The sequence below is a fragment of the Anser brachyrhynchus genome (genome assembly GCF_964034855.1).
Source record: "Anser brachyrhynchus genome assembly, chromosome: 11".
NCBI classification, from domain to species: Eukaryota; Metazoa; Chordata; class Aves; order Anseriformes; family Anatidae; genus Anser; species Anser brachyrhynchus.
The window spans coordinates 2,568,283-2,594,137 of NC_137706.1; the positions used below are offsets into that span (position 1 = coordinate 2,568,283).

General features: G+C 39.3%; 1 protein-coding gene across 8 annotated transcripts in view; it reads right to left on the bottom strand.

The window, feature by feature from the left end:
- MYO5A (myosin VA) overlaps positions 1-25,855 on the bottom strand; it is a 103,929-nt gene that overhangs the window by 46,335 nt on the left and 31,739 nt on the right. For all 8 annotated transcript variants that reach the window (XM_080607491.1, XM_080607489.1, XM_080607487.1 and 5 more), the window contains exons 5-11: positions 11,988-12,144; positions 7,846-7,989; positions 6,554-6,635; positions 4,948-5,055; positions 4,325-4,431; positions 2,507-2,772; positions 1,787-1,868 (exon numbers count right to left, since the gene is read on the bottom strand). In XM_080607491.1, the coding sequence (XP_080463617.1) occupies positions 1,787-1,868; positions 2,507-2,772; positions 4,325-4,431; positions 4,948-5,055; positions 6,554-6,635; positions 7,846-7,989; positions 11,988-12,144 (946 nt within the window). The remainder of the gene's footprint in view (positions 1-1,786; positions 1,869-2,506; positions 2,773-4,324; positions 4,432-4,947; positions 5,056-6,553; positions 6,636-7,845; positions 7,990-11,987; positions 12,145-25,855) is intronic.

Consider the following 25,855-nt stretch of genomic DNA (forward strand, 5'->3'; position numbering starts at 1 on the left):
TTTACTGGAAAGGAATTAGCAATTTTGTGGTGAAAAATGTCTTCAGACCTAATTTTATTTAGAGCATGATGACGATCCAGCTGTAGTGGGCGACCATTAGAGCCAGGGCTGTCACACAGGGCCCTGGGAGCTGGGCTCCTTCAGCCCGTGGACGAGGAGGCCTAGAGGGCGTCTTGGTGGTCTGTGACTACCTAATGGTCAGGTGTGGAGAAGAATATTTTCAGAGTTGCCCAGGGGAAAGATGAAGGGTGACATGGACAGGTTGGCACACAGTTTTGACTCAAAAAGCCTTTTTTAGGCTGGGGGTGGCCAGACACCAGAAGGGTGGCCAGGAGAGGCTGTGGAGATGTGTGAGACTCAGCCAGGCAGGGCCCTGAGCAAGCTGCTCTCAACAGGGTTTGGCCAACATGCCATCCTGGGGCTCCTTTCAGCCTACTTGCTTTGGGGCACCTATTAATGAAGAGTGCACACCGCCTCCATGATCCCACAAGTGTAGGGAAGCAGAGAGTAAAGACTTATCAAAGACCTGGCCAGCACAAAAGTACAAAGCTTTTACATCGGGTGGCTGAATACTGGGAGAGGTTCAAGGCATCACAAAATAAATGCATGCTGTAGATAGACAAGACGTCACAGTTTCATGTTTGTCTAAGTTGTGACATTTGTCAAAGCAACAACATATTTAATTATCATAATTTCCTGAAGCTGTGCTTTCTTAAACAGGAGCACAGAAGCTGCCACTTCCATATTTCTGCATCCTCCTGCCTTTTGCTGTTTGGTAGCTTAGAAGGGGATCAATACGAAAGCCCCTTCACCCCATCCTTTGTGAAATGTGTGGGAAGGAGAAGATGGGAACAGCGATCCCATCCCAGTAATAAGTAAAACCTTATTATTTTCACAGTGACTGATTTTTTGCTGTGGAGCTGGGAAAACTCTGAAATACCTTGTGCTTTAGCAGCTATGACGTCTAGCTTATGGAGCTGAAACCATCTGCAGCACTATAAATACAGGAAGGCCATCCTGGAGCTGGAAAGCTAGCCTCAGTTCTAACACACATTACTCCTGGTTGTATGTCCCCGCCGCTGGGAAAAACAATTGCTCAGGGTGATTCAGTTCTGCAAATATGCACCACCACTGAGGTACACTTGTATATATAGTTCAAAGCTATTCAAGTACTGCAGCACAGCCTAGCAACAGGCCTGGCATAAATAACTTGCCTCATCATTATGCAGGTAAGATATATAATTACAAACGTCACTGAGGCTGAGGAGAGAAAGAGAATCGTGATCTCTCTGAAGGAGGGAGAAGAGGCGCCTTTTGCCACACGTCAGCGATCAACTTAAGGATGCGGCTGTAAACCCTCCAAAAATAATGCCAGTTGCACTAGCAGAGAAAGTGAGCGTGGCAGACTTCCAACAGTGAAGTTCTGCTCTTTCCTATCAGTGCATAAACTCTTGTTGCAGGTTATAAAGACCCAGCTAACTCCAGCTTCATCCATACAGTGCTCTCGTTGACAGGCAATCTCAGGGTCTTAATTGCCAAGCACTGCTTCTGTCTTATAATTGTTATTGTGATCAGAATTTCAAATAGTCCCAGAGCAGCAGTTAGTCATAAAATCTATTTCCAGGAGATAGGCAATCTTTCCCCATCCCCCATCCCCCAAGCCCCACGGCCAGGACAGCTGGTTAACAGACTGAAGGAATTCATCTTAACCACTGGGGACCCAATTAGCTGCGTGGACTTTGGGGAGGGGAAAGAGAAGAGGAAATGCCAGTAATTTCCTACTTACCATATTGAACTGTTGCTGCAGTTTTTCATTGGCATAGTTGATACAGAACTGTTCAAAGCTGTTGATTTCAAACGTCTCAAATCTAAAATATGCAGATACTCAAAATTATTTATGCAGTGAAAAGACAGATAAAATGGCCCCATAACTTCAAATTCCCTCCCTCCAAGCAAATTAATTGCATTATTCCAGGCATAAACAACCACAACCATGCAATGAAGCAGACAGGGAAATGGCAAGCTGCAAAGCAATGGCAATTCAGAAATGCTCCCTCTTTTGGCAAGGATGATAAAACACAGGGAAGGGATTGACATTCCCCGAGAGCGCTAGTTATCTTTGTACCCTCTGAAAGTGCTACACTGAACGAACCATGAGGTTACAACTAGCATGCGACTTCCAATATGCAATTCAATTTCTTTATTTAGTTTATTTAATTTATCAAATTTCTATGCAATACGTAAAGGTACTACAAATGCCAAAAATATGAAATCCCACTGTAAATGTCAAACTTAAAATCAAGACAAAGATCTTGGATAGCATGTCAAAACTAAACACCTACTTCCTTCATCTGGAATAAGCAGCTGCTAAGGGCTTGGTGTTTTTTTTTTTTTGTTTTGTTTTGTTTGGTTGTTTAATCCAAACAGTGCTGCATGATAAAGACAGAGACACTTTGCAATAAGAAAATGACATAAAAAGTGGTGTATGTCTGACAAAAAGACTCACCCATAAATGTCCAACACTCCAATGAAAGAATGCTGTTTTATAGTAGAATGAAGGGCTTTGTTCACATGATCTACAATCCAGTTAAAGAGATTAGCATAGATATGTTTGGCAAGTGCATCTCTGGCATTGATGGCATGGAGTTTAGAAATTGGCTTGATGTAGGTTTCAGTGGCAGTTGCAAGCTTCCTGTGGCAAAGCCAGTGGGCCATCTCTTCATACTCCACACCCATGAGGTCACAGAAGATGGTGAGGGGATCATGTTTGGGCTAATAAAAAAATAAATAAAATTGTTAGTTCTTGAAACAGTATTACTAATATTTCACATGCAATCATTTAATCCAAAGAACTGCCTGCCTGCAGTGATCTAACAATAAGCAACAACAGCAGCTTCCTGACCTCATCTTCCTCCAGAAAGTAAGAAGTTCCCTGCCCATTTATCACATTTCCATCACTGAAGTAAGTTACCAAATCAGTTTCCCCAAAGGCATTTCCTGATACTCGTGTTAATCAAAAAGCCCGACACAGGGAACCTGAAACCTCTGCAAAAATGAATCTCCTAACCTCACAAGGATGGACTTTGCATTTTGAGTTCTTATAACTGTTTCAGTTTTGAGCGAAGAAACTAGTGAAATGCAAAGGACAGGACATCACTTATGTGCTGGGGACAGAAGGGACTACAACTCCTGAGTAGTGCTCTTGTCTAATTATATACACCCATGGCAGGGAGTGATGGGTAATGGGGCACCCTCCAGTGGGATTCCTGCATTGGAGATGCCCATTACAACCCAGGCTACCTCATCACGTTCTGGGGCTCATCATCAGCTTCGTACCTGTGATCATTAAATGATGTTTTATTTGTAGTGAAAACCTTTTTAAGACACACCAAAGAGCTAGTCTATTGTGGTTTCACAGCAGCTATCCATTAGATCCCACAGACAATCTCAGACCAGGCACACTGATTAGCTGTGGTCCTATGAAGGACCTGTTGTCTCAGCTCCAGAAACTGCTACTGCAGATGCTTGAGAAACCAACTGCTAGCCAAGTGAGAATAAACCCTGCAACTGCTTGTACTGTTTGAAGGGAGAGAATGATGAAGGCTGTGTAGTACAGCAGTAGATATTCAAGGAAAGACAAGGAGAAACTGCTCACTTCTGAATCCAAGGAAAAGAAGAGCGACAAAAACAGAACAGAAGCCAGATCATTTTGCTTCTAATCTCAAAATAAGGAGTGCAGTAGGAAGCTTTGGTCCTTACTAACAAAGGGTTTGCTTTCATATCAGATTGTGCACTCCTTGCTGCTGACCAACAAAGTTAAAAAAAGACTTATAAAACCATGACACTCTTAAAAGAGTCACATCTGTATATCCTTGGCTCCTGTCATCTAGACACTGAAGAGACCTTTGGAAACCATTTGCTTTGCAATTACTTGGGCTAGTTTGGCATTTAACAAAAATCAGTCCATTCTGCAAACCATATACTATGGGCAGGAAATGTATTCATGTAGGAATATAAAGATCTAGACACCTGCCCAGGACTTCAAAGCTGTTTAGAAGACTTTTCTAGGACAGATCAGGTACAGTTCTGAAAAGAAATTAAGGCAGCCACAGTTTCAATACAAAGAATACTGTCTAAAAGCTCTAAATTGAGAAGAGTTGGATCCATCTGCAAAAGGAACTGAAAATGTTAATATATTAGAAACAAAAACATATTGCTTGTTTTTATGTTATTACGTTTTTTCAGACAAAAATCCTTCTGCAAGCAAGCAGAACGCACAACTGCCAGGACAGAAACCATGGCCTTGAGCTCATCTACTACTCACAGGAATGGTGCAGCTGTCAGAATCCCGAGATGCAAACTCCACATTGCCCAAGTGAAGGATGCCAGCGAGGATTCGAAAAATTCCCATCTGGTAGGAATCGCTAATCCCTGAAAAATGATGAATTAAATGTTTTGAGTGGATGAAGAAGTAAAGAACCATGAGTTACTGTTGAAAGAAATTATTAAGAAGAGAAAAACTGCCACCAGTGTGTGTTATTTTTGGGGAATTTGGTATTGAACATACTCCTTGGCTTCATTTCTATTAAAAACATTCTATTACCACATGTGAAAAAGATCCAGTAATATGAACTATTTACTTTGCTGTTTCAAAGTGCTTTTTAGAGACCTCCAACACTTCATGTGCTACTCCAAGGGAGTCCAACATGTATTTATGTTCACAGGTGTCTTATGTTTATGTTCACATGTGTCTCATTCCTACTCTAGATATGTGATTCCACTGCAGCTTAACATCCCCTAAATGCAATAAAAATATCTCAATACCAGAAGTTAGCAAGCTTTCCTGCTTTTTAAACACAAAGAAGTATGAAGAAAATACACACAAGTAATACAGAAAACACTTGCTAGCATATAACATTTGGGATATGATTACGTTTTACAAATTACCTAGCAAAGTGCAGGCCTGCCTGGTGTTTACCATTTCCTTAGCGTCATCAACGCCATCAATCACAGGGCTTCCACCTTGCTTCGTATAGTGAAAGTAATCTGCATTCCCTGTAAGATAAAAAAATAAATAAAATCTTTTACACACTGATGCAGAAATTCACAGCACATCTGTAAAGCTGTGTAATGGTTAAGTTGCTCTTAGCAGACTGTATGATTTGAAATATGTCAATATGTTTTCATTTTCTGGCTTGTACCACCTACTTGTTCTGGAGAATAATTTTTTCAAGATTTCACAGTGCAAATAAGTATTCTTAAGCTACTTGTTACCTACAATAGGCCCTCAATCATATTCTCTACCTAATCTTGGTTCATACTTCCACACCTGCGGAATAACCACATTGTAAGCAATCATTCTTCAAACCTGAGCCAACCACCCCACGGGTAGGTGCAAAGTTGACAGCAGCACTTTGGGGTTATGTTGCAGTTATTATTATGCTATTATTGTATGAGGATATTAAAAATAAATAAATCTATTTTGTTCTTGTTTTCTTCTCATTTCTCTTTCATAGTCTAGCCTAATCTTATAAATATCTGTGATCTGTCCTGGCTGAGAAATCTTGGTTGAAGAACTGACAGCTTCCTGCCACTCCGGGGACAGCACTGGGCTTCACTGGGAAAGCAGTTCTCTTTGGTGTTGTATACATTTCTAACAGTTTTGGTGGCCATGCTTTCAGCTGCAATAACAATCTCCTCTTCTTCTGATCTAACTTTTCAAAAAAGCTGCAAGAGGAGTCTCCTACATGGCTTCTTTAGTTATAATTACATAAGTTACTCTCTTTCCCATGTTAGCAGATGTGAATCCTAAATGTGCCAGGATGGTTTAGAAAAGCAGAGAAACACTTGGAAACCAGAAAGACATTTCAGAAATCAGTACCAACATACTGTGCAGTTTTCCCACTAAGAAGCTAACTTTTAAAAATATACAAAAAGCATTGAAATTCATATTGAATTTTTAAAATGATGAGGGGATTGCCTGTCATCATAGCCCATTTCTTCTAAAAAGTACCAGTTCCTTTTAAATGAGAAATCTGTCCTGTCTCTGCATTTACATCTGAAAAAAAGGAATTTTCCACTTATCAGATTTGTGATCACTGGATCAGCAGAGACGGTAAAAGAATTGTTGGTAACAGCCCAAGTGGAGGTATGCATATACAGAATACTCTACAAGTTTTTCAGGTGCTTATACCAGAAACGATAAAATTTTCCAGTAGCTGGAGACATGGTAAAAAGGTTTTAAAGGACCAAGAGAAGAGAATTTCACCCTTGCAATTGGAAAACTACTATGGAATCTGGACTTAGTAAGTTTTAATGATTACAGTCGCAATGTATTAAAGTATGCTGAATAAGCAAATCCATTACTTTCTAACTAAAAAGAACCAAGTCTGAGATCTGCCATTTTAGTTATTCTCAATATCTTTCCAACGAGGGTTAAAAAGTTTAGAATTTAAAACCCAGCATTTTTTCTTTTGGCTCTAAGACTCAAAAAAGCTCAGACATACTGCTTTGTACATACAATTGCACAACACAATTACTGTGAATTTCATACCTAAGCGTAGAGTTTTAAATTCAGGTAATGCTGCAGAGGCACATAGTTGGTAAAAGATGTGGTAATTTCTCTCCTCTTCTGCCTTTAAAAGAAAAGGATTGATTATATTTCACCATTTAACAAGTGCCAGAAACATCCATGAGCAGAAAAAAAATACTAGGTTTAATGCATTCTCTAGCATTACATTAAGAGCATAGAAGTCACAAGGAAAAAGGAAGATAAATCAGTATCTATCATTTCCTTCTTTATTAATTTAATCCATTTTCCACAGTAAGAAGCATGCAGACATTTTTGTTTTAAAAAAAGTGCATGATTTCGCTTTTCAGAATTGTAGATTACTTTTAAATATAGATCAGGATTCTATGGGTGAGTGCGATGATCATACTTAAAGGCTTTTCATTTTCCAAAAATAACTAATACCATTTGCTTCAGCATTTATAGTAAGCCAGTGAAGGGAATATCTTTCTTGCCAAGGCAAAGCTGGAATTTTAAAATGGAAGACAAACACCTCAGAAGGTTATGACTCATGACTAACACTGTAATTCTGAATTTAAGGGCTCTAAACCTCATAATTTCAAAACAAAAACAAGAAAAAAGACTCTCCTTTAGCTAAGTCATGCACAGCAAGTTTCTCTTATTTTGGTATATACAACAGTACTCGTATAACACCCTTACACAGTACAAATTGTAATTATTTGCTTTATACCTTTAGGCAGACAGTCAAGGGTAAGTCAATTTTTACTAAGCTCTAGACTACAGAGTAAGCAAATATGGAGAGGAAGCATAGGAGACTAAAAGGTTGTAGATCTGCTCAAGTATTAAATACCAAAATGAAAAGAGTTAAAGAAAGATTAAGTTACATATTCTCTTAAGTCTCATTTGTGATTATTGTGATAGCAGTGGGTTTTACCAAGAGATTTAAAGTGAGCTAAGATGGCAGCTTTGCAAACCACAACAGAAAGCTCTTGAGCATGAATATTTCTGTTAGGTTTTGAAGCCTGATCCTGTAACACTATGGCAAGCACAAACTCATATCTAGCTGTGCACTGAAGATATTTCTTGTTAAAATACACAGCCTCTTTAATACACATTTTACAGCTATCAATAATTCATATACTGAAGAGTGCCATGGTTTCCTTCTCTCCTCCTTCCCTACACGTGCTATAGTAAAAACGACATTAGAACCATCTCTGACAAGAGACACCTAACATCAGCAAGCAACAGCTTGTTTTTCTTTTTTTTTTAAAACATAGTCACACAAATATAAAATGAGAAGATTGCATCAGTATTACCTGAAATACCACTCTTGACTTCTCCAGGAGGTAAGTTCTCATGTTAGCACCAATGATTCGATATCTCTTATCAAAACCAATTTCAATGTATTTCCCAAAGCGACTGCTGTTGTCATTCCTTGTTGTTTTGGCATTTCCGATAGACTGAAAAAAGGGAATTTTGTAAAGGTTGAAGAACTACTAGAAATTATCATATCTATTTAATTATCTACATGGCTCACAAATACATAAACATTAATTTGTCCAGTTTTCAAAACAATCAAGAATGATCTCTGCCTGGTCATCAAAAATATGGTTATTTCATTGACATGAGATCTGGAGTTGATCTTCCTAGTAATGATTTCACTTCCACATACTCTCATTTTCCAGCTAAAAAATCATTTGTAGTCTTTTAAAAGGAATTAAAGAGTCTAACAGAAATCTCACATAGAGCAAGTTTTCTTCTAAGAGTTTAATAAAATTGTATCTATTATTTCACACTGTATATATTCGCAATTGTATGTACAAAGATACATGTATAGTACTTGCAACCTGTGTAAATCTACCTATTGCAAAGCTATAATCCAGCAAACTGCCCCTATACTCTTAACAGTTTTATTGCTATTATTCCAGAACCAACTATATTTCCAAACTCCCTCTGCAAAAATACTGTTATAAAATATTTACTGTGTTCCTAAATATAATCTAAAAGTTAGCATGTACAGACCCATGTTGTTTGCCTGAAACTAAATTCCTTCAATAGCAGATTGGCTATAGATTCCGAGACAGTCTTCAGTGCTGTCTTCAATGTGTGCGTAACTTACTTAGATTACTTCAGAATAGCTTTATTCATAATAAAAAATATTTAAGGTATGTCTTCAATAGTATGTGGTCCTGTGATATCCAGGGAAACGATGGCCACGGTTGCAAAGCAGTGTTGGTGCAGCTGTGACTCACAGCACCTCACCTGTGTTAGGATTCACACCACTATGGGTACCAGACTGGAAATACCAGAACTTTGAGACATGCAAATCACAACATGCTGAAATTCAAAGGAAAGAAGCTTTTCTTCTAAATGGGATCATATTATAGTCATCATATGGCAATTCACCTTTCAAAAAGTCTGAAAGATATCTCTGTTTCAAAAGGAATAGCATTCAGTGTAACTCTTACACAGCACATTATCTTTATTCATATGCCACTGTGTTTATGTGATCAAGTACCTAACCCTGAAATGCACCACAACTAAAAAAATGCAGAGCTGTATCTATGTCCCAGGTTTTTTATTCACGTAGACATCCATAGGAACTCTGTACTGAAATAAATTTGGGCAAAACCAAATGAGTACGAATAGCCATGCTGAGTATCAGTATTCCAAATCTGTAGCAGAAGAGCAGTGAATCTGTAAACGCTAGCAGGGTACAGCATTGAAAGCTGGGATTAGACTTTCAGAAACCACATTACAGCAGCAGCAGCACACACGCCTGGCCAAGCAGATGTCCAAGTGGTTATCAGATGAGCAGTTGCTATAAAGGTTGTAAGACCAAATTGCATCTTTGCAGTTCTAAGAAATACTGAATTCACTCAAACTGAATGCATTCAAACTGTATTCTTGTGTTTCAAAATTATTGCTACCATGATGTATTTTTTGTTGTAGGTAGCAATGTAACATTACAATATTTTCAGAAAACAATTATTATTTGAAAGGACCTATTCCAAAGTCCCACGCCTGTATGTATGAACACAGTTAAGAAAGTCTTCGGCATTATAATGACTGCTGACTAAGGTACCCAGTAAGCTGTACACTTTGCATAGCTACACAGGGTAGCAAAGAAAGAGAGGAAGGAAGTTACATATAAAGATATGTTTTAAGACTTGACTATTTCTACATTTGCAATAGACAGACTGTATATAGTTATTAGCTACAAAACTAATTACTCAAAAAGTTGCTAGAAATGTACAATTTATAATAGTCACTTGATATTAGAGTATTTAGTAAGCAAACATGATGTGAAATTCTGACACTAATGGTGATTGTGATATAGAAATTAAAAAATTAAAATTACCTTCTGCTTAACTTAGCAAATGTGAAGTTCAATGTTTCTAAATTTCATTACTTAGCTTCTTTCTGATTTGTGCTTCTGCTGATTTACCAGCTGAAGAGTTCAAAACATTAATTTTGCTACCCCAGTCTTTGTGTACAACTTCACATTTCACAACATTTATTTTAAAGGTTATTTAAAGCTTAAGTGTTAGAAGTTACGAGGGTAACTCATCCAAGTATATCTTCCAAAGCAATTCCAACTTTAGATCTTCACAGGTTCAAGAAATCATTATTCCTAGAAAATAAAATGAAAGTGCCAACAAACCTCAACATGGCCAAAGACGGTGTAACACTAACGCTGGAGCAGTGAAAGGAGTACTCAGGGACTAGCTCACCCATGCAACACTCCTAATTGCTCCCACGGGCCCAGGCTGCCACTGCTGGGGTAGGTGCAGCTCAAGACAAAGCTCAGCACTCCTGACTTCTTGCCATCACTGGACACATTGGTTACTCAACAGCAGAGCCCACTGCCCATCATGAGACAGCTCATTTTATCCCACAAAACAGTTTCAAACCACCACACAGCACTACAAACCAGGCATGATTACCTTGTGGCAGAACACACACAACTGTGATGGGGCAGCTATAGCCTGAGTATCATGAACTCATGCCAGGAGGAAAAAAAGGAATAAAACACAGTTCATTTTTTAAAATATCTGAGGAAAAAAAAACAATGACAGCATCTTGCATTTCAAATTTCACTGCGTACATTCCATTTGCTCATGTCTATCCATTAATAATTCATACTATTGCATAGAGATGCTAAACATCTAACAAGACATCAATCATCCTAAGCATTTTTTTAGTTAATGTGCCTTCTTAGCTTGTGCATGTTCATAGACAGAGCCATTTCTCTTAAGAAATTCCCCCCAAGACTGCTTGTCTCTGGTGAATCATTTCCTTATACAAGGTTCCAGACAGAGACCAGAGGAGGGCCACAAAGATAACTAAGGGCCCAGAGCATCTCCTCTCTGAAAAACGGCTGAGAAACCTGGGTCTGTTCAGCCTGGAAAAGAGAAGACAGAATGATCTATCAATGTTTATAAATATCTAAAGTGTGGGAGAGAAATGGATGGGGCCAGGCTCTTTTCAGTGGTGTGCAGTGATTAGACAAGGGTCAGTGGCCAAAAACTGGAACACAGCAAGTTCCATACAAACATGCGTAAGAACTTCTTTACAGTGAGGGTCACAGAACACTGGAACAGGCTGCCCAGAGAAATTGTGAAGTGTCCTTCTCTGGAGATATTCAGGACCTGCCTGGACACTTTCCTGCTCAACCTACTGTAGGGAACCTGCTTTTAGCAGGGGGCTTGGACTTGATGGTCTCCAAAGATCCCTTCTAATCCCTACGATTCTGTGGTTCCTTAACTTCAGCTACAACTTGGATCTACACATGTAAGCAAAGACACAAAAGACAAAATAATTCAGATCAGGTTTTCTGCTTGGCCATGACATCAGAATTACAGCATCTCCTGAGCTTCCTGTAGAACAGAGATCCTGAGCAGTAGGGAACTGTACATGTTATCCCGCAGTCTACTGACAGCGTCCGTGCTCCCAAGCCAATGGCTTTGGGACTTGACTACAGTTAGCACAACCTTTGTTGTACACAACTGAAACATTACGGTCTGAGCTAATTATTGCCAAATTACGTCTTCTGTCATTTTTTCCCTCTGAAACTGTGTACATCTCATATAAGTTTGCTTTCTCAATTTAACTTCCATGATGACATTTTACTAAAATTTAGTATTTGCTTTATTCAACAACTACCAGTATTACAAAGCTGAAAAGATTTACAGCAGTATTCCTATAAAAATTACTTTGTTATGTGAAATACTTCAACAATACTGTAACATTACTCCATCTCTCACACCATTTCATAAATACTGCCCAAAATAATTATTACAGCACTTCCCAGTAAATGGATTAAAAATGAAATTTTAAAACATATTCAGCCTGGGTTTTTTTGAAGTAAGAACTGATCTCTTTACTGAATGCTTATGTTAGCCCCCAAACAATTACTGCAACTGAAGGGTAGGAGTTAGTGCAGTAGCTCTCTTACCTCCATTATGGGGTTGGAAGCCAAGACTTTCTCCTCAACATTGGCTTCACTGGCAGATCCACTGACCGTGGCGAAGTACCTCATGGCATACTTGGCAGAGACTGTCTTCCCTGCCCCAGATTCTCCACTTACAATGATTGACTGATTTCGCTCATCTCTGAAACAAAAAGACGTACTGATTACCAGCTATACTCTCAAGGACACTTCTGTTTTATGTCCCCAGCTTGGCAGCAATCATTCTACCATAAATGTTAGCGATACAGCAATAATGTAAAGCAGGTGGCAGAAACAAGGCTGTCAGTGATAAAGCTCCCTGAATGGCTAATTGGGCTGCTGGTGACCAGGATGCTCATTCAGGACAGAGGCTGCCCCTGCAGTTCAAGCAGCCATCATTTTGTTCTACAAAACCTGACTAAAACACCTGTTACCACCATAACACTATGTTCTTCTGCAGCTACTTCCATTCAGAGTGTCTGGTAAAGCACCCCACTAATCAGTGCTCATTAGTAAAGATCATTAATGCTCTCTTACAGATAGAGAAATCAAGAGCAGAGTTAGCAACAGAAACCCTTCATCCTTCTGATCTAATCACCAACTTTTCCCAGAATTGTTTTGAATCTGAAAAATTCAAGCAGAACTGTTCAGGACACAAGTAGCAGCTCTGGAGCAGAGGATCCCTTTGTTGTAAAGATATTTCTCCTCATTATAAAAATAAATTTTTAAAAAGGGATCTTAATTTGCTAGGCAAGCAATTTTCTCTCACCCCAAAGAGGCCTCTACCCATAAACCCTGACTGTATGACTGAAAAACAGACTACAAAACAACAGTGACAGAAATTAGCATTTCTATAGCCTGGCTCTTTTTTAAAATAAAAAAAAAATACATGATTTATACCATACTGTATATTTCCAAAATTTAAAAGAATATTTCAAAATCCTCCTGTGAGCTGGGTGAGTTTAACTCTGTCTTACATACAGGAAAATGGATAAAGAAGGAATAAAAATTTACCCCAAAGATTTAGAAAGCTGGGTGGGGCTTGAACTAAAGAGTGTAGCCAAGCCCCAGACCAAGCTGCACTTACAGTACTGTAATGGTGGATAAAAGTTCAGGCATGCATATATGTTCAAACAGCATATACGAAGTCTGCAGTGTCTCCAAATGCCTGCTGAGGCCACAAGTAAATGCTATGCAGGGGAAGTGAAGAAATATGCATGAAAAATCTATCCGTGGTTTCTGTACCCTCAAGGCCCTCCAGGAGGTATGGGGTTCTACTGCTGACATTTAAAAAAAAGGTGCTGATGAAAATAAGAAGCTAAATTACAGATCACATGGTTGCTCTCAAGCTGTTACATATCTTCAAAAGCATCCCCAAGCCTCCAGATAAGAGCACAACTCCAGCATCTACTTCATGCTGCACACGGATGTAGGCTAAAGGGAGCCCCGGTAACATCTCCTATCTGCGAGAGCCAAGGTGTGATTCATCTAACCAAAGGAATTCATTGGGTAAAGTGGGTTCTTCACATTTTGGTAAAAGGAAATGGCTGGGTGCTGCTTTAAATTTAATATGAAAGCGTTAAGATCAAAGCAACCTAATTTTGTGTTCTCAACTTTCCTTTAACACATAGGATAGGTGCGAATGACTACAGCACAGTTCACACATTCGCATACATCAAGCTGTCGGTCTCAGTGGGAAAGTGTAACTACGCAGCTTGGTGCCAGGTTATGGACAGCCCAGGTTAAGTATGCCTAACTGCCAGGGATGCCAGCCCTGGGCATGGGGAAATTAAAACATGGGCCTGATGAGACATCTCCTTTACCAAGGGCATCAAGCCTGCTAGAGCGAGGCCTGCGGCGGTAGGACAGCTCGCAGCAGAGACGAAGACTTCCATCTGGGAAAGGAAGAAGAAACACTCTTGCTTCTTCCTCATTCCCTGCTCCCAGAGTTCATCCGGGGTGGATATACATGCCTGTGGCTCTGCATATCAGGGGCCAGAGTGAATTATGCTGGTGCTTATGTTCAAAAAGAGATGCAGAAGGACATGAGAGAAGTCCAACCAAAAGCGTGACATTTAGGCCTAAATGGGACAATTGACAACACACAGTCTTCCTCTCACACAGACAGTTCCTGCACTGAGTCAATAACAGAGAATAATTTCTTCACAGAACCAGCAGTTTTTCTTCCCCCGGTGCTCTTTGACGTATGAAAAAATCCCTAAACCAATACCATTATAAAATAGGAAACTTCTGCTCCGATTTCAGGAGCTGCCTAGCACAGGAAGTCAGCAATAACATAAGCTTTTCATTTGTAGATCACCAGCTCCATTTCATGTACTAAATATTGCTAAATATGTGAAGATTTGTTAAACTCAAGTCCTGCGAAATGGATCCTCTCTGATGATTAATGTTATTTTTAGCTTAGTTCCCAAAGTACAGAAGGCTTTCAAAAAACAAAGTAATGCAACCTCAGTAATACATTTTAACAAAACTGTCAGGAAAAAACAAAAACAAAAAAAAACAAACACCATACTGTGCTGCCAAGAAAGGGACAAAAAAATAAGTGTGCCTCATGGTAATTGTCACTTCCCTGAAGGATCAGCTCCAGTAGCTGAGAAATCCCACACGAGTTCCATCTACTGCTCCAGCTGCGAGGCACGAAGGTACACGTAGTGAGAGTGGCAGGATTCGATGATATATCAAGTTTATTACTGCTATTCTAGAAGCACTTTCCAAAATCATCAGGTGATTTACAGAAATATCTTCTGGAGCTGTTATGAAATAGGATCCTCGTGTTTTGAATACTAATAGGAAACTGGTAAAAGCACATTAACATTTTAGACCCGAGCAAGTCCCCGAAATCCTCCCAGCCTTCTGTTTACAAAGATGCTTTACTACTCATATACTCATTTTAGAGAATGAACCCACACCCATGCCTCATCTTGCAGCCTTTCCAAAGCTATCAGTACTGAATTGCCAGTCACTGCCCCATCTCTCCTCATCCAACAGCTAATTCCAACAGAGACACTTTACCCAGTCTAGTGTGTATCAAAGCCTGCCTCAAAATTGCCTCGAGGCCCTCCCTTATTATTTCAATCCAGACAAGCACTGAAAAAACAAAAACAAACAATGTGCATGACTTCCTTCCTTGCACAACTGGCATACTTTTTAATGAAGAAGGTGGAGAAATTAGCAGAAACTGAGTGGAATTAGCACAAACCAAGACAGAGGGCAGACCATCCAGCACGTATGTGTGAGCATGCAAAGCACACCCAGCTTTTGTCATCGGGTTGGGCATTCAGGAACAGCGGGAAAACACTCCTCTCTTCAGAGCACTTCCATGTTTACAAAGACGATAATAAAAAACGAGGCCGAAATAATTCCTCCTGAAGAATACTGTTCCTAATTAGCCTGGAGTACCCTCTCCCCACACGATGAGATATGAAGGTCTCCTCTTCCCATGGCACTCCTGCATGTGCTCAAAATAAAGGATCCCTTCCTATATTCCTGTGTAAGTACATATACACACACCTTTTAGAAATTTGCTTAGAGAAGATATGGCTGGCTCTGTGTGAGCTAGAAAAGCTGCTGTCCTCTATTCTGCAATGAATATTTGTATTTGCAAAAGCTAAGGCAGTCATGAGAAACAAAGGCCTCTCACTGTCTGCAGCCCGAGCCTCTGGCATCGCCCTGCCAGCGCTCCATTCACTCTCAGACTCCCTTGTCCTCACGAGTACATCAGTCTATTGTTTGGGTTTAACACACTGGAGTTGCCATCCTCTAGCACATCATTCTTTCTGCATTTTGGCACAGAGAGAGGAAAACACAGCAAAACATCCAAGATCGCACCCAATGCCTGGAGAAGGTGCGAGGACAGCGTAACACAGCACCCCACAGCAGGGTCAGCGGCTGCTGCCACAACCCCAGACAAAACTTGGCACATGAATGTCCGACCAGGCAGCAAGATACTCAAGTCTTCAGAGAAGGAAGGCTGGTCCTTCCTGGCAGCCATGGCACTTCTGCAGCGAGGGCTTCTACACCGCTGAACTTTAAGGAAACAGAACGCCACATAACTGGGAAAGAAAACACCAGCTAACAGAATTTGAATATATTGGCCAGTGCATAAAATGTGCAGAGAATATATTTTGGTTTAGTACAAACAACAGTTTAAAATACCTCTGCTTATGCCAAATGACATTTTCATAATCAGTCTGTATTAAAAAAACAAAGAAACAAAAAACAGAAAACAAAGAACATTTGAGTTCTTCCTTGCACATAGAAATAACAACTTTGGAGATATTTTCAGTTAAATCACTAGTCCTCAACCTTTGACCTGATGGTCTGAGCACTTAACATGTCACCAGTCGGAAAAGAAGCACTATAATTAAAATTTTCAGCCAATAAAACAAGTAAGTAGGGCAACAGTGTTGTGTGTGACACCACTTAGCAGTCTGATGCCACACTCTATTATCTGTGCAATACGTCTCCATCTTCCTGCTTCTTCTCAGTGTAAAGCACATAATTAGATGATTTTGAAATGAAGATTACTTCTGAATGGAACTTTTTAATTATGCTTTTACAACGAGAGCTGAAGAAAAGCAAACTGGGAGATGAGAAGCTGGAGTCCTCTTTCACTGAAAGGTGGATAATGATCACATCCAATGATACAGAAATACATTACAGTGATATGATACTAAGCCAAACTAGCTTGAAAACAGGCATTTAATCACAGCAGACCACAACAGATCGACTGTGAACAGCTCACCATTCACAGAAATGTGAAACATTACGTTCAGGTATCAGTCAGGATCCCAGTCAGCTTTTGCCATTTCTTAACAGTGCTCAAGGAAAAGTGAATGACAAAAACCAAAATAAAAATCAGGGTTTGCGATGATAGGCCTGTCCATTTCAGAAACAAAATGATGGGCTGAGATTGCTTTCAGCAGCAGGGGACTTGGTTCAGAAATCTTCCATATCCTTCTCTCAGGCCTACACTTCAAGCATTGTGTAATGATACCAGCTAGTTCTTGTCAAATAGTGACACCCTATGGAATAAATAACTGATAGTATAATAATAATTATAAATAATTATAAATAAATAAATAAAAAATTAAATAAAATTTAATATAAATATTATAAATATAAATATACTTATAAATAATAATAATAATATAATAATAGTGTTATCTATCACAAAAATAATGTCTAACTTTGAAAGGCAATATTCAGTCACTGTATCCAACCTATACACAGCTCTATTCTGTGGCGAGTAATGGTCATAGAATGAGCAATAAATGTCACTAATTTTTCATCATCATAATTCCAGTAGAAGACAGAAACAGATTTGTGCATAGGCTGGTAAATTTTAAATACAGTTTTGCTTTACCTACCAAATCCTGTTGACAAGGCAATATGTTCATGAGGAATTTTAATGTCAGAGTGCCAAAACAGAATAGATGTAGACTTCCTTACCTAACTACTGCAAGCTTGAGATTACAACCTACATTTCAGCAGGGCTTTTTTTGTGCTTTGAAAAACCACTGCAAAATTCAATACTGAAAACAGCTTCTGCTCAAAGGAGATTCAGCACTGGAAAAAAAGAGTTCTACAAACTGACTTGAGATACCTTACATGCACAAAAGGGTTTTGCAAAATACAAATGAAATGACAGTGCACAAGAAACCAGAAAGTGGCTTACAAAAAAATAATCTCGTTTTCAAGACATGAAAAAAACTTTGTTGAGGATGAGCATACATCTTAACGCTTAATTTTAATAGCATTGACTACTATTAACTTTAAATTCTGTATTTCATAGAAATTGAAGAGAAATGCTTTCAAAAGGGCTCAGAATGGAAGAAGCTCTACTCCCACGAGGTCACAGCTGCCAACCTTAGTGGAAGCAAGAGTAACACTGTACACATCAGAGGTGCCCAGTGACAAAGTGCTGCAAAAAGACCTACTGATCATTGCTAACTGTCATCAACTTTAACGATTTCAGCTGGCCAATCGAAAAACTGAGACAAGTAAGGAAAAAAAGTGTAAGAAAATAAACATTAACAGTTAATAACACTAAAGGCAGAGTTGCCAATTTTCAGTGTTTATTCCTTAAGATAGCTGTACCTTTCTGAACCTGATTCCCTCAAAAACCAAACTAGCTTACTGCGTTACTGCCATTATTTCATAGCAAACTGTCCAAACATCAGGATAATCAAGACATATAGATTGAAAAATCCCTACAGATAACTTTGTTTACCTTTTTCCTCTATACATACCAAAAGAAAGTCCCTCTTTGAAGCAGGAACACTAAAACAGTTAAAAACCCATCAATACATATTTCAGAGGGGATTAAAGAAGCTCAGAGCTATTCAATTTAATCATCAAAGCACAACATTATTTTTGTGTTTTATTCCTTCCTATGACTGATGCATTAGATGTATCACTTGATCTTGTCTTTCAGACTCATGACTCTAAAGCAAATAATGTCAAATAGATGTATATAAGCACACACACCACAAAAACATCAGCCTGGGAAAACAAACAAAAAGAATACAGAATTATTGACATCAGCCTCAATACACGTATCAATCCATCCTTACCCAAGCCACCAGCATCTCTGCCTGGCAAAAGTGTTATCATTAACAGCTGCTTTTAAAAGATTTTGATGTGGACTTCAAACACTTGCCTGTGATGCACTACTTCAAAGCTGAGCTGTCTTAATGCCACATAACATAGATGAGATTGGCAGAAGAGATCAGAGTGAGACGTCCTTCGTTTAAATGGAGAGACCAAATAGAGCTATTTGATGAGAAGAACATTAGTGCTTACTTTGCCTTTCATCCCAAATCATCTACATCTGTTAACATTGAGGACACTGCCAAGGTGCTGATGTCTTTACAGAAGCTTCTTGTCAGTGTGGCTTAAGGGAAAAATATGGCCTGAAGGTGGCCAGAGCTAAGAGGTTTAATTAAATCTACTACCATTTTTTGTGGGGTGGAGTTGCTATTGGTTTATTGTTTTAATTTAGAGTAACATGTTTAGGTAATGGCTAAGGGCACCGTCCCCATGTCATATGACAGATTCATTTTTTATTTAAATAAAAACTGTACAAACTGCTGCTCAAGGCCTGATCCCACGATCTGTAAATACCAAATCTCCTACTGCTTCAGTGCAAGACCAAGACCATGATAAATAGCTTATTTAATCCAACAGAGACAGTCTCATCAACCTGATCTCACTGTTGCTACTCTACTGCAATTCTACAGTAATGGAGTAGACTTGTAAGCCTGAAATTGCTTTACATTTTTCAAAACTGAACCCTGATCAAAGTATGTTAACAACTAACCTGACGCAAACTCCCAGGGAAGGAATCTGTGACTCAGGGAACAGTTGCTGGGACAGTTTCTGTTCTAAGCATACATATGTGATTACCATTTACATCAATGTGAATCATGCCCATCAATGACAGAAAAGGAACCTGAGTTTGTTTTCTGAGTGACACATCATCCTACAGCTGTATTACAGCAGCAGAAAAACTAACTCAAGAGAAGCCGAAAAATAATGACATCGATGAAAGATCAGATAGGATTAATTCTGAAAGTCTGGCATGTTTGAAATCTTGTTGTACTTCCATCAGCTGCAGCTACTCCAAGAGCCACAGGATTAAACACTAAGCACTAACACAAACTTAGCTTAAACTAAGTGAGACATTTTACCTTCTGAAGATTTTCAGACTGTGCAAGAATACATACACACATGTGCAGCTGGCAAGATTAAGTGTCTCCAGCAAGGCGAGCATAACACTGAACCAAGCAGGCACCCTATTTTTTGCAATCAATCTCTCAATATCCCAGCTGCATATTTGTGACAGCGTGTGACCAAAATAACCCGTAGTATCTGGAGCCAGAACATTCACACATCTTTGTATCTGAGAGCATGACTAAACAAATACATTTATTAAAAATGTTTCCTTCTGTGAGGCAGCTATAGCAAAAACAAGAGCACAGAAAAATTTACCAAATAATTTTCTCATTGATAAGATGAAATAAAACAAGTTTATACAATGCACTGAAAATAAAACCAGCATGGAAATATTGTAACTGCTTTATCAATGTTCCCAAATAACTTACAAGTGATGATGTTATGGGAATAGAGAAATACATCTAATACGCCACCTGTTCCAAACAGCTTTTTCCAGCCTTGGAGTAATCATCAACACAAAGGATTTCAAATTCCTTTCTTGTGCAATCCATCAGCTTTCATCAAGATAAAGTAAGAATTCTCTGCAGTATCGAATGCTTTGTGACCTTCGCAGAAAACAACTTGATAAACTTACTAAGAAATTTAGGAAGGAACTTCCCAGCCCCAGCAGGCAGAAGGGAGCACAGTCTTCAAAGGACTGTGCATTTTCAAATACCAGAAACAGGATGAGTAGTAGAAGAATGGCTGGGAAAGAACAAAACATTGAGGTGCTATCAGAGAAACAGAAGGGTAAATCCATGGTATATGGATAATGATAAGATTTTGCACACCTCATCTGAAGACTCACTGAATAGGTCTCACTTCAATAAATTGAATTGGATGGAGCATTTTCTAAAACACCAGTGACTGCAAACTTAAAACCACAACGTTTCCCAGAACGCTCTTCTTCAGCACAAAACATGGTTTTGGACAGAGAAAAGGATTTTATATTCCTGTAATTCATACTACATTGTTGGACATGGCCAAAGTGCACGTGCAGGTGAAGGACACAGTATACACCCATGCATTTCTCTACAGGAAGTTCTGGACAGAAATGTGGTAACCTTAGTCACAGTGGCCTTTCAGCACAGAAATGCAAACAATAGCTCAGAACAAGCTATTGCATTTCACAGCTCAGTATGCTAACCGTGAATAAAAATAGCATTGCTCTGTGTCTGTAATACAGGGCACAAGGTCTAAAGCAATGTGAAATGGGCCAGTTGTACAAATGTACACACAATGCCTGTATTTACTACATGCCTTTTTTTGAATCCAAACTTTTAGCAAATTTCCAGGGGGTTTTGCACTGTTTCAATTAAGAGCGAGTGATACTACAGTCAGATTTTAATGTAGTGCTATGTATTCAGATTGTATGCAATGTCCCAGACAGAGGGAGCTCCTCTACACACACTTTTGAGGCCCCTTCCAGCCTGCTCTTCTCCTGCAACTCCCAAGTACCTATTCACAGCTACAGTGTCTGCACCTCTGTCTGCACTACAAGAGCCTCTCATCCCTCTGACCTCTGCAGTCACGCAGAGCTCACCGCCCATGCTCTCACCAGCACCAGCTCTCTCTGTCCTGTGTTGGCTTGGGTGCCGCGTTCACTGCTTGGTCCACCACAGCCCAGTTCTGCATGGTGCTTCTATTGGTACACCTATTTGCTTTTCTGAAGAACCAAAATTGCCTTTTACACTTGTCCCAAAATAAAAGGCAGCTGTAAAAGCCTCCAGCTTGGGAAGGTTTACCATAGCATGGTGTCATGCGACAGCAAGCAAGGCCGTGCACATGAAGCGGCACTTGCTCACCGTGAAGGACTTGGAAATTCAGCACTGTGTCTGTCAGGAGCCGTTACAGGAACTGGCCACTCTACAAACCCAGGATTTGATTTTCAACCAGAAGTAATTTAACTGATCAATAAATAAATAAGAATTTATTCGGCAGTTTTCCAATGCTCTCAGATCAAGGCAGAACAGCATCAGCTTCGGGGAGGTGCCAGGCCGGGGCCGCGTGCCTGCCACTTCTCACAGCGGCAGCGTTTTTGCCCTTCATTAACCTTCTGAACAAGCTATTTTAATCACAAAAACCTTTGCAGCCCTAAATAAGTTCCATTATCCCCTGGTTTCTGGATTTGGCTCTCTGGCCTCCTTTATGGGAAAAGCACCCTGGTTTTGTACTTCCCAGCGCTGCCGACAGCCTACATGGACGAAGGCCTCTCTCCGCTCCCTCTACTGGGCCTGCTGGGCCTGCCTGGGAGGTGTCCTCCCTCGGGAGAAGTCTCCCCTGCACCGTCAGCACCGATAAACGCCAGCCCTGTGCTCTGCCTTCACCTGCACTGCTCCTCCTTCCCGCAGAGCCACATCATCCCCACGCTCCCACTGAGGGAGCCTACAAACCCGCCCGTGTTGGTACATCCCACAAGGTGTGGCCTGACACAGGGAATTACTTCTTCCCCTCTCAAAGGGCTGTTGCGTGGAGTAACAAGCCAACTTTTGTAAAAAAAAAAAAAAAAAAAAAAAATTAAAAAATGTACAGAATGCTGTATCAGTGTTAAGGATTATTACTAGAAACTAAAGGGCTTTGAACCATTCTGTGTCAATGTGATGGGGGGGAATTAAAAGAGTTAGTTATTAGTGCTGTGCCCAGCAGGAAGTGTCACTTCTTGTGCAGAACAGCAGTTAGGTTTCTTGGTCTGTCCCACCTGCATACCCTGTACCACCAGTTTATTTTGACTATCTGGCTCTCACATGCTCCAACCTGAAACATCCTGCTCTTTGCATAAACCATGCTCCAACAGTTCAGACGCGTTCAGCTGCACCTTGAGTCACAACAATTCCTACTGACTAATCAGTAAATTAATTCTTTGTAAAGAGTATTCATTTTAATAGGCATGAAATATTAGTCCAACAAACCATCTTCTTTAACAACATTCCTAAATACATTTCTAGTTTAACTGCTCATTAAACATAACAGCATTTCTCACTGACATCCTGTTCAGCTGCTGGACAAAAGAGGATGTTCTGAGCACAGGAATTGGAGGCTGGAAGCTCCGTGTTGGGATCCAACTCTGGGGTGACAAGAGGCATGGCCACAGCACACCATCTCCACCTTAGTGTTTTTTTTCTGTGCAAGTGGAAAATGATATACTGGCATTAGACACAGACTAGTGAATGTAGAGTGCCTGGAAAACATGAAGTCTTCTCTAAAAGCAAACAATATCTGTTGCCTGACACAGAGATACCTTAAGTCTGCAGGAAACGAAGGCATGAAAAACCTAGCATGTTAAATTTTGTATGTTGAAAACAAATAAGCTACAGGAGAATGTTGCTATGAAACCCATTCAAGTGCAGCACTATCAATCACATGCATTTTATTGTCAAGCTGGTGGGATCAAGCCATCAGACTCTGGATTAGGATATTTCCAACTCTCTATGTCTGTTTCAACAAATGGAAAAAATGATAGTGATCTCCTCTGTAAAGGACTTCGAGATCTGCTCATGGAAAGTGCCACACAGAGGTGAAATATTACCATTATATATAAGCTGATTCAGCTGCAAACTCAGCTACTACAAAACTCCACAAGTTCTGAAACATCTTATGGTCCTGTTCAACAACAGCTTGGTAAAAACATTCTGCAACACTCTCAAAAACAGCACATATACCTTTTTCAGTGAACAAATTGCACCACTTGCCATTTCAATAGTACCAGGAAACACAGCTCTGTACTGTACAAACACCAAAAGGTGAAAAGATAATGAATTGATGGTAACATTTCTCGACACATACAAACGAAGAAAACTGAGGTCAGCACATGCTGCAAAATCATGACAGATTGCACACCAGAGGAGCACAAAGATGAGCCAGCACTATGGAAGTGATTTATCTGGGGATTAGTCAGAGGTCACTCTAGCAAGTAGTTTATTAAAGCTCATTGCTTAGCTACCAGCAGGACACCTCACATGAACTCTAGCTTCCAGCTACAACCATGCTTAACCCTTCTGCTGCCTAAAAATAATCACTGCTCAATCAAGTAGGTCCTTGATGTTATATCAGCTTGAATAGTCTACTTGCTGTCTTATACTCGGTATTATCACAAAATGTCAGACCCAAAGCATAAGGGTTACTTCCTTAATCCAATATCATCCGTTTTCACCAGAAATGACAATTTCCCTTTTCATTCGAATTTTAACAGCAAAGCCCCAAAATAATCATCTCTCTTCGAGGTAAGTATTTCATTTGAAAAGTTGTATGTCACAGTCATACGTCAAAGCAGGCTGCTGTATGCCTGCACAGTGCCCACCTACCATGGCAGGCTCTCGTTTTGTATCTGCATACAGATCTGTGACGCGTTGTTCATCATCCCTCTCCCAATTTCTGGTGGGTGTGAACAGAGGATCCATTTGTGAGACAATGGGAAACAAAGCAGCAGCTGACCAAAAGTGCATTTTTATAACAGGACATCGGCTTGGGATGGCTGGGATAACTGGAGATTGTCAGTCAAGGTGCTTTTAAAACACCTACTCACCAGCTCACCAAGCTTCCTTTTTAACAAAAAGTAATATAAACAAATCTTCATAGCTCAGAGCCATCAGACACATGCCATAAAACTGTCAAAACGGATAGGCAGCCTACTTATTAAAGATAATTTAATGAAAAAGATACGTGCTAACATTGAATAAATCATTATGCTTTGTCCAAATAGAAAAAAACAAACCTTCAGAAACTGACTCTTAAAACAGTATTGCTTTCCATCCTAGCACTCACCGAGTTTTATAGGGATCTCACCAGTATGTAATTCTGTTTGCAAATGTCACTCAACTTGCACTTTGCTTAACAACTTTACTAATTAATCAGAAAACAAAGACTAATTTCATTTATTAAATTGAAAAGCACTGACCTCTGCTCTATCTGTCACCAACTACAATAGGAATGGAACAAAACAGACCAACAAAGTATTGATAAAACCTTTGATAACCTATTGATAACCCCTGGTGCCGCCCCACCACACTGCAGACTAATTGCCCAGACACTTTGCTCTGGTGGAAGAAGGAAAAGAAATATAAATCCAAACTGAAAGTAGTCCTAAAAAGTTGTGCACGTTTTACTGGGCTGCGGTAACAAAAATCAGTTATTTGATGATCATGTGTGGGTAAAGAAGAGCCATGTTGTTTTTTACTAATCTTCCATATTTTTGTACTGTATGTACCGAAGACACAATGTAAATACTTCGTTTACTATGACTAGCTGTCATGGGTCATTCTGTTTGGCTAAAGAAGACTGCAGAAATCATTTAGTTACAACCAAACACAAGAGAAGAATTTCTCAGTCACAGTAAAGCAAGCAATAAGATGGCAAGAACAAATTCCAAATCGTTGAATTATAAATAACAAGACGACTTAAGGACTAAATATTTATGTGTTGAAGCTTTATGGATAGGAGCATCATGACTAATTATTCCAGTCATCATTTAAACATGGAGTTAGGACAGATTAGAAGCAGCAGAAAAATAAATCTCAGCATATATATGCATAAATGCAGATTGCTGCCATAAATATAGCCACCATATGAACAGTTGATGCAATTGTTAAATCATTAATGAAAGTCACATACAATTGGATTTTCTTTTTTAGATGACCAACAGAAGAACTTTAAATATTCACATTTTTTTTTCTTTTAACTTCATAATTCAGGAGTAAAAAGTGATTTATTTAGAATGCAGAAATTATCACTGATATTAAAGGGTAGGAAGCAACTAATGAACTGGATACAGCATTCAAAAACCTCATTCAACTAGCAAACACCCAGTAAGTCTAAATGACAGTAGAAATTCTTAAAAATAAACAATCAAACAAAAATAGAGAGAAAAGAAGCATTAAGAAAATAAATAAGCAATGGAATTGTTACTTCAGTGTTGAGGAATAGAGAGAAAAGGAAATAAACATTAGGAAAGTAAATAAACAATGAAATAGTTACTTCAGTGTAGAGGAATGTTATGAATTTTCATTGCGTGCTCAGATTTCACTTTACACCTATGAAAGTACATTCATTTATTCATAAGAGAATAACAACAACATCTATAACATGTTGAAGGCACACAAAGGAATTAATTCATTGATGTTAGAGGATTATTTAAGATCATT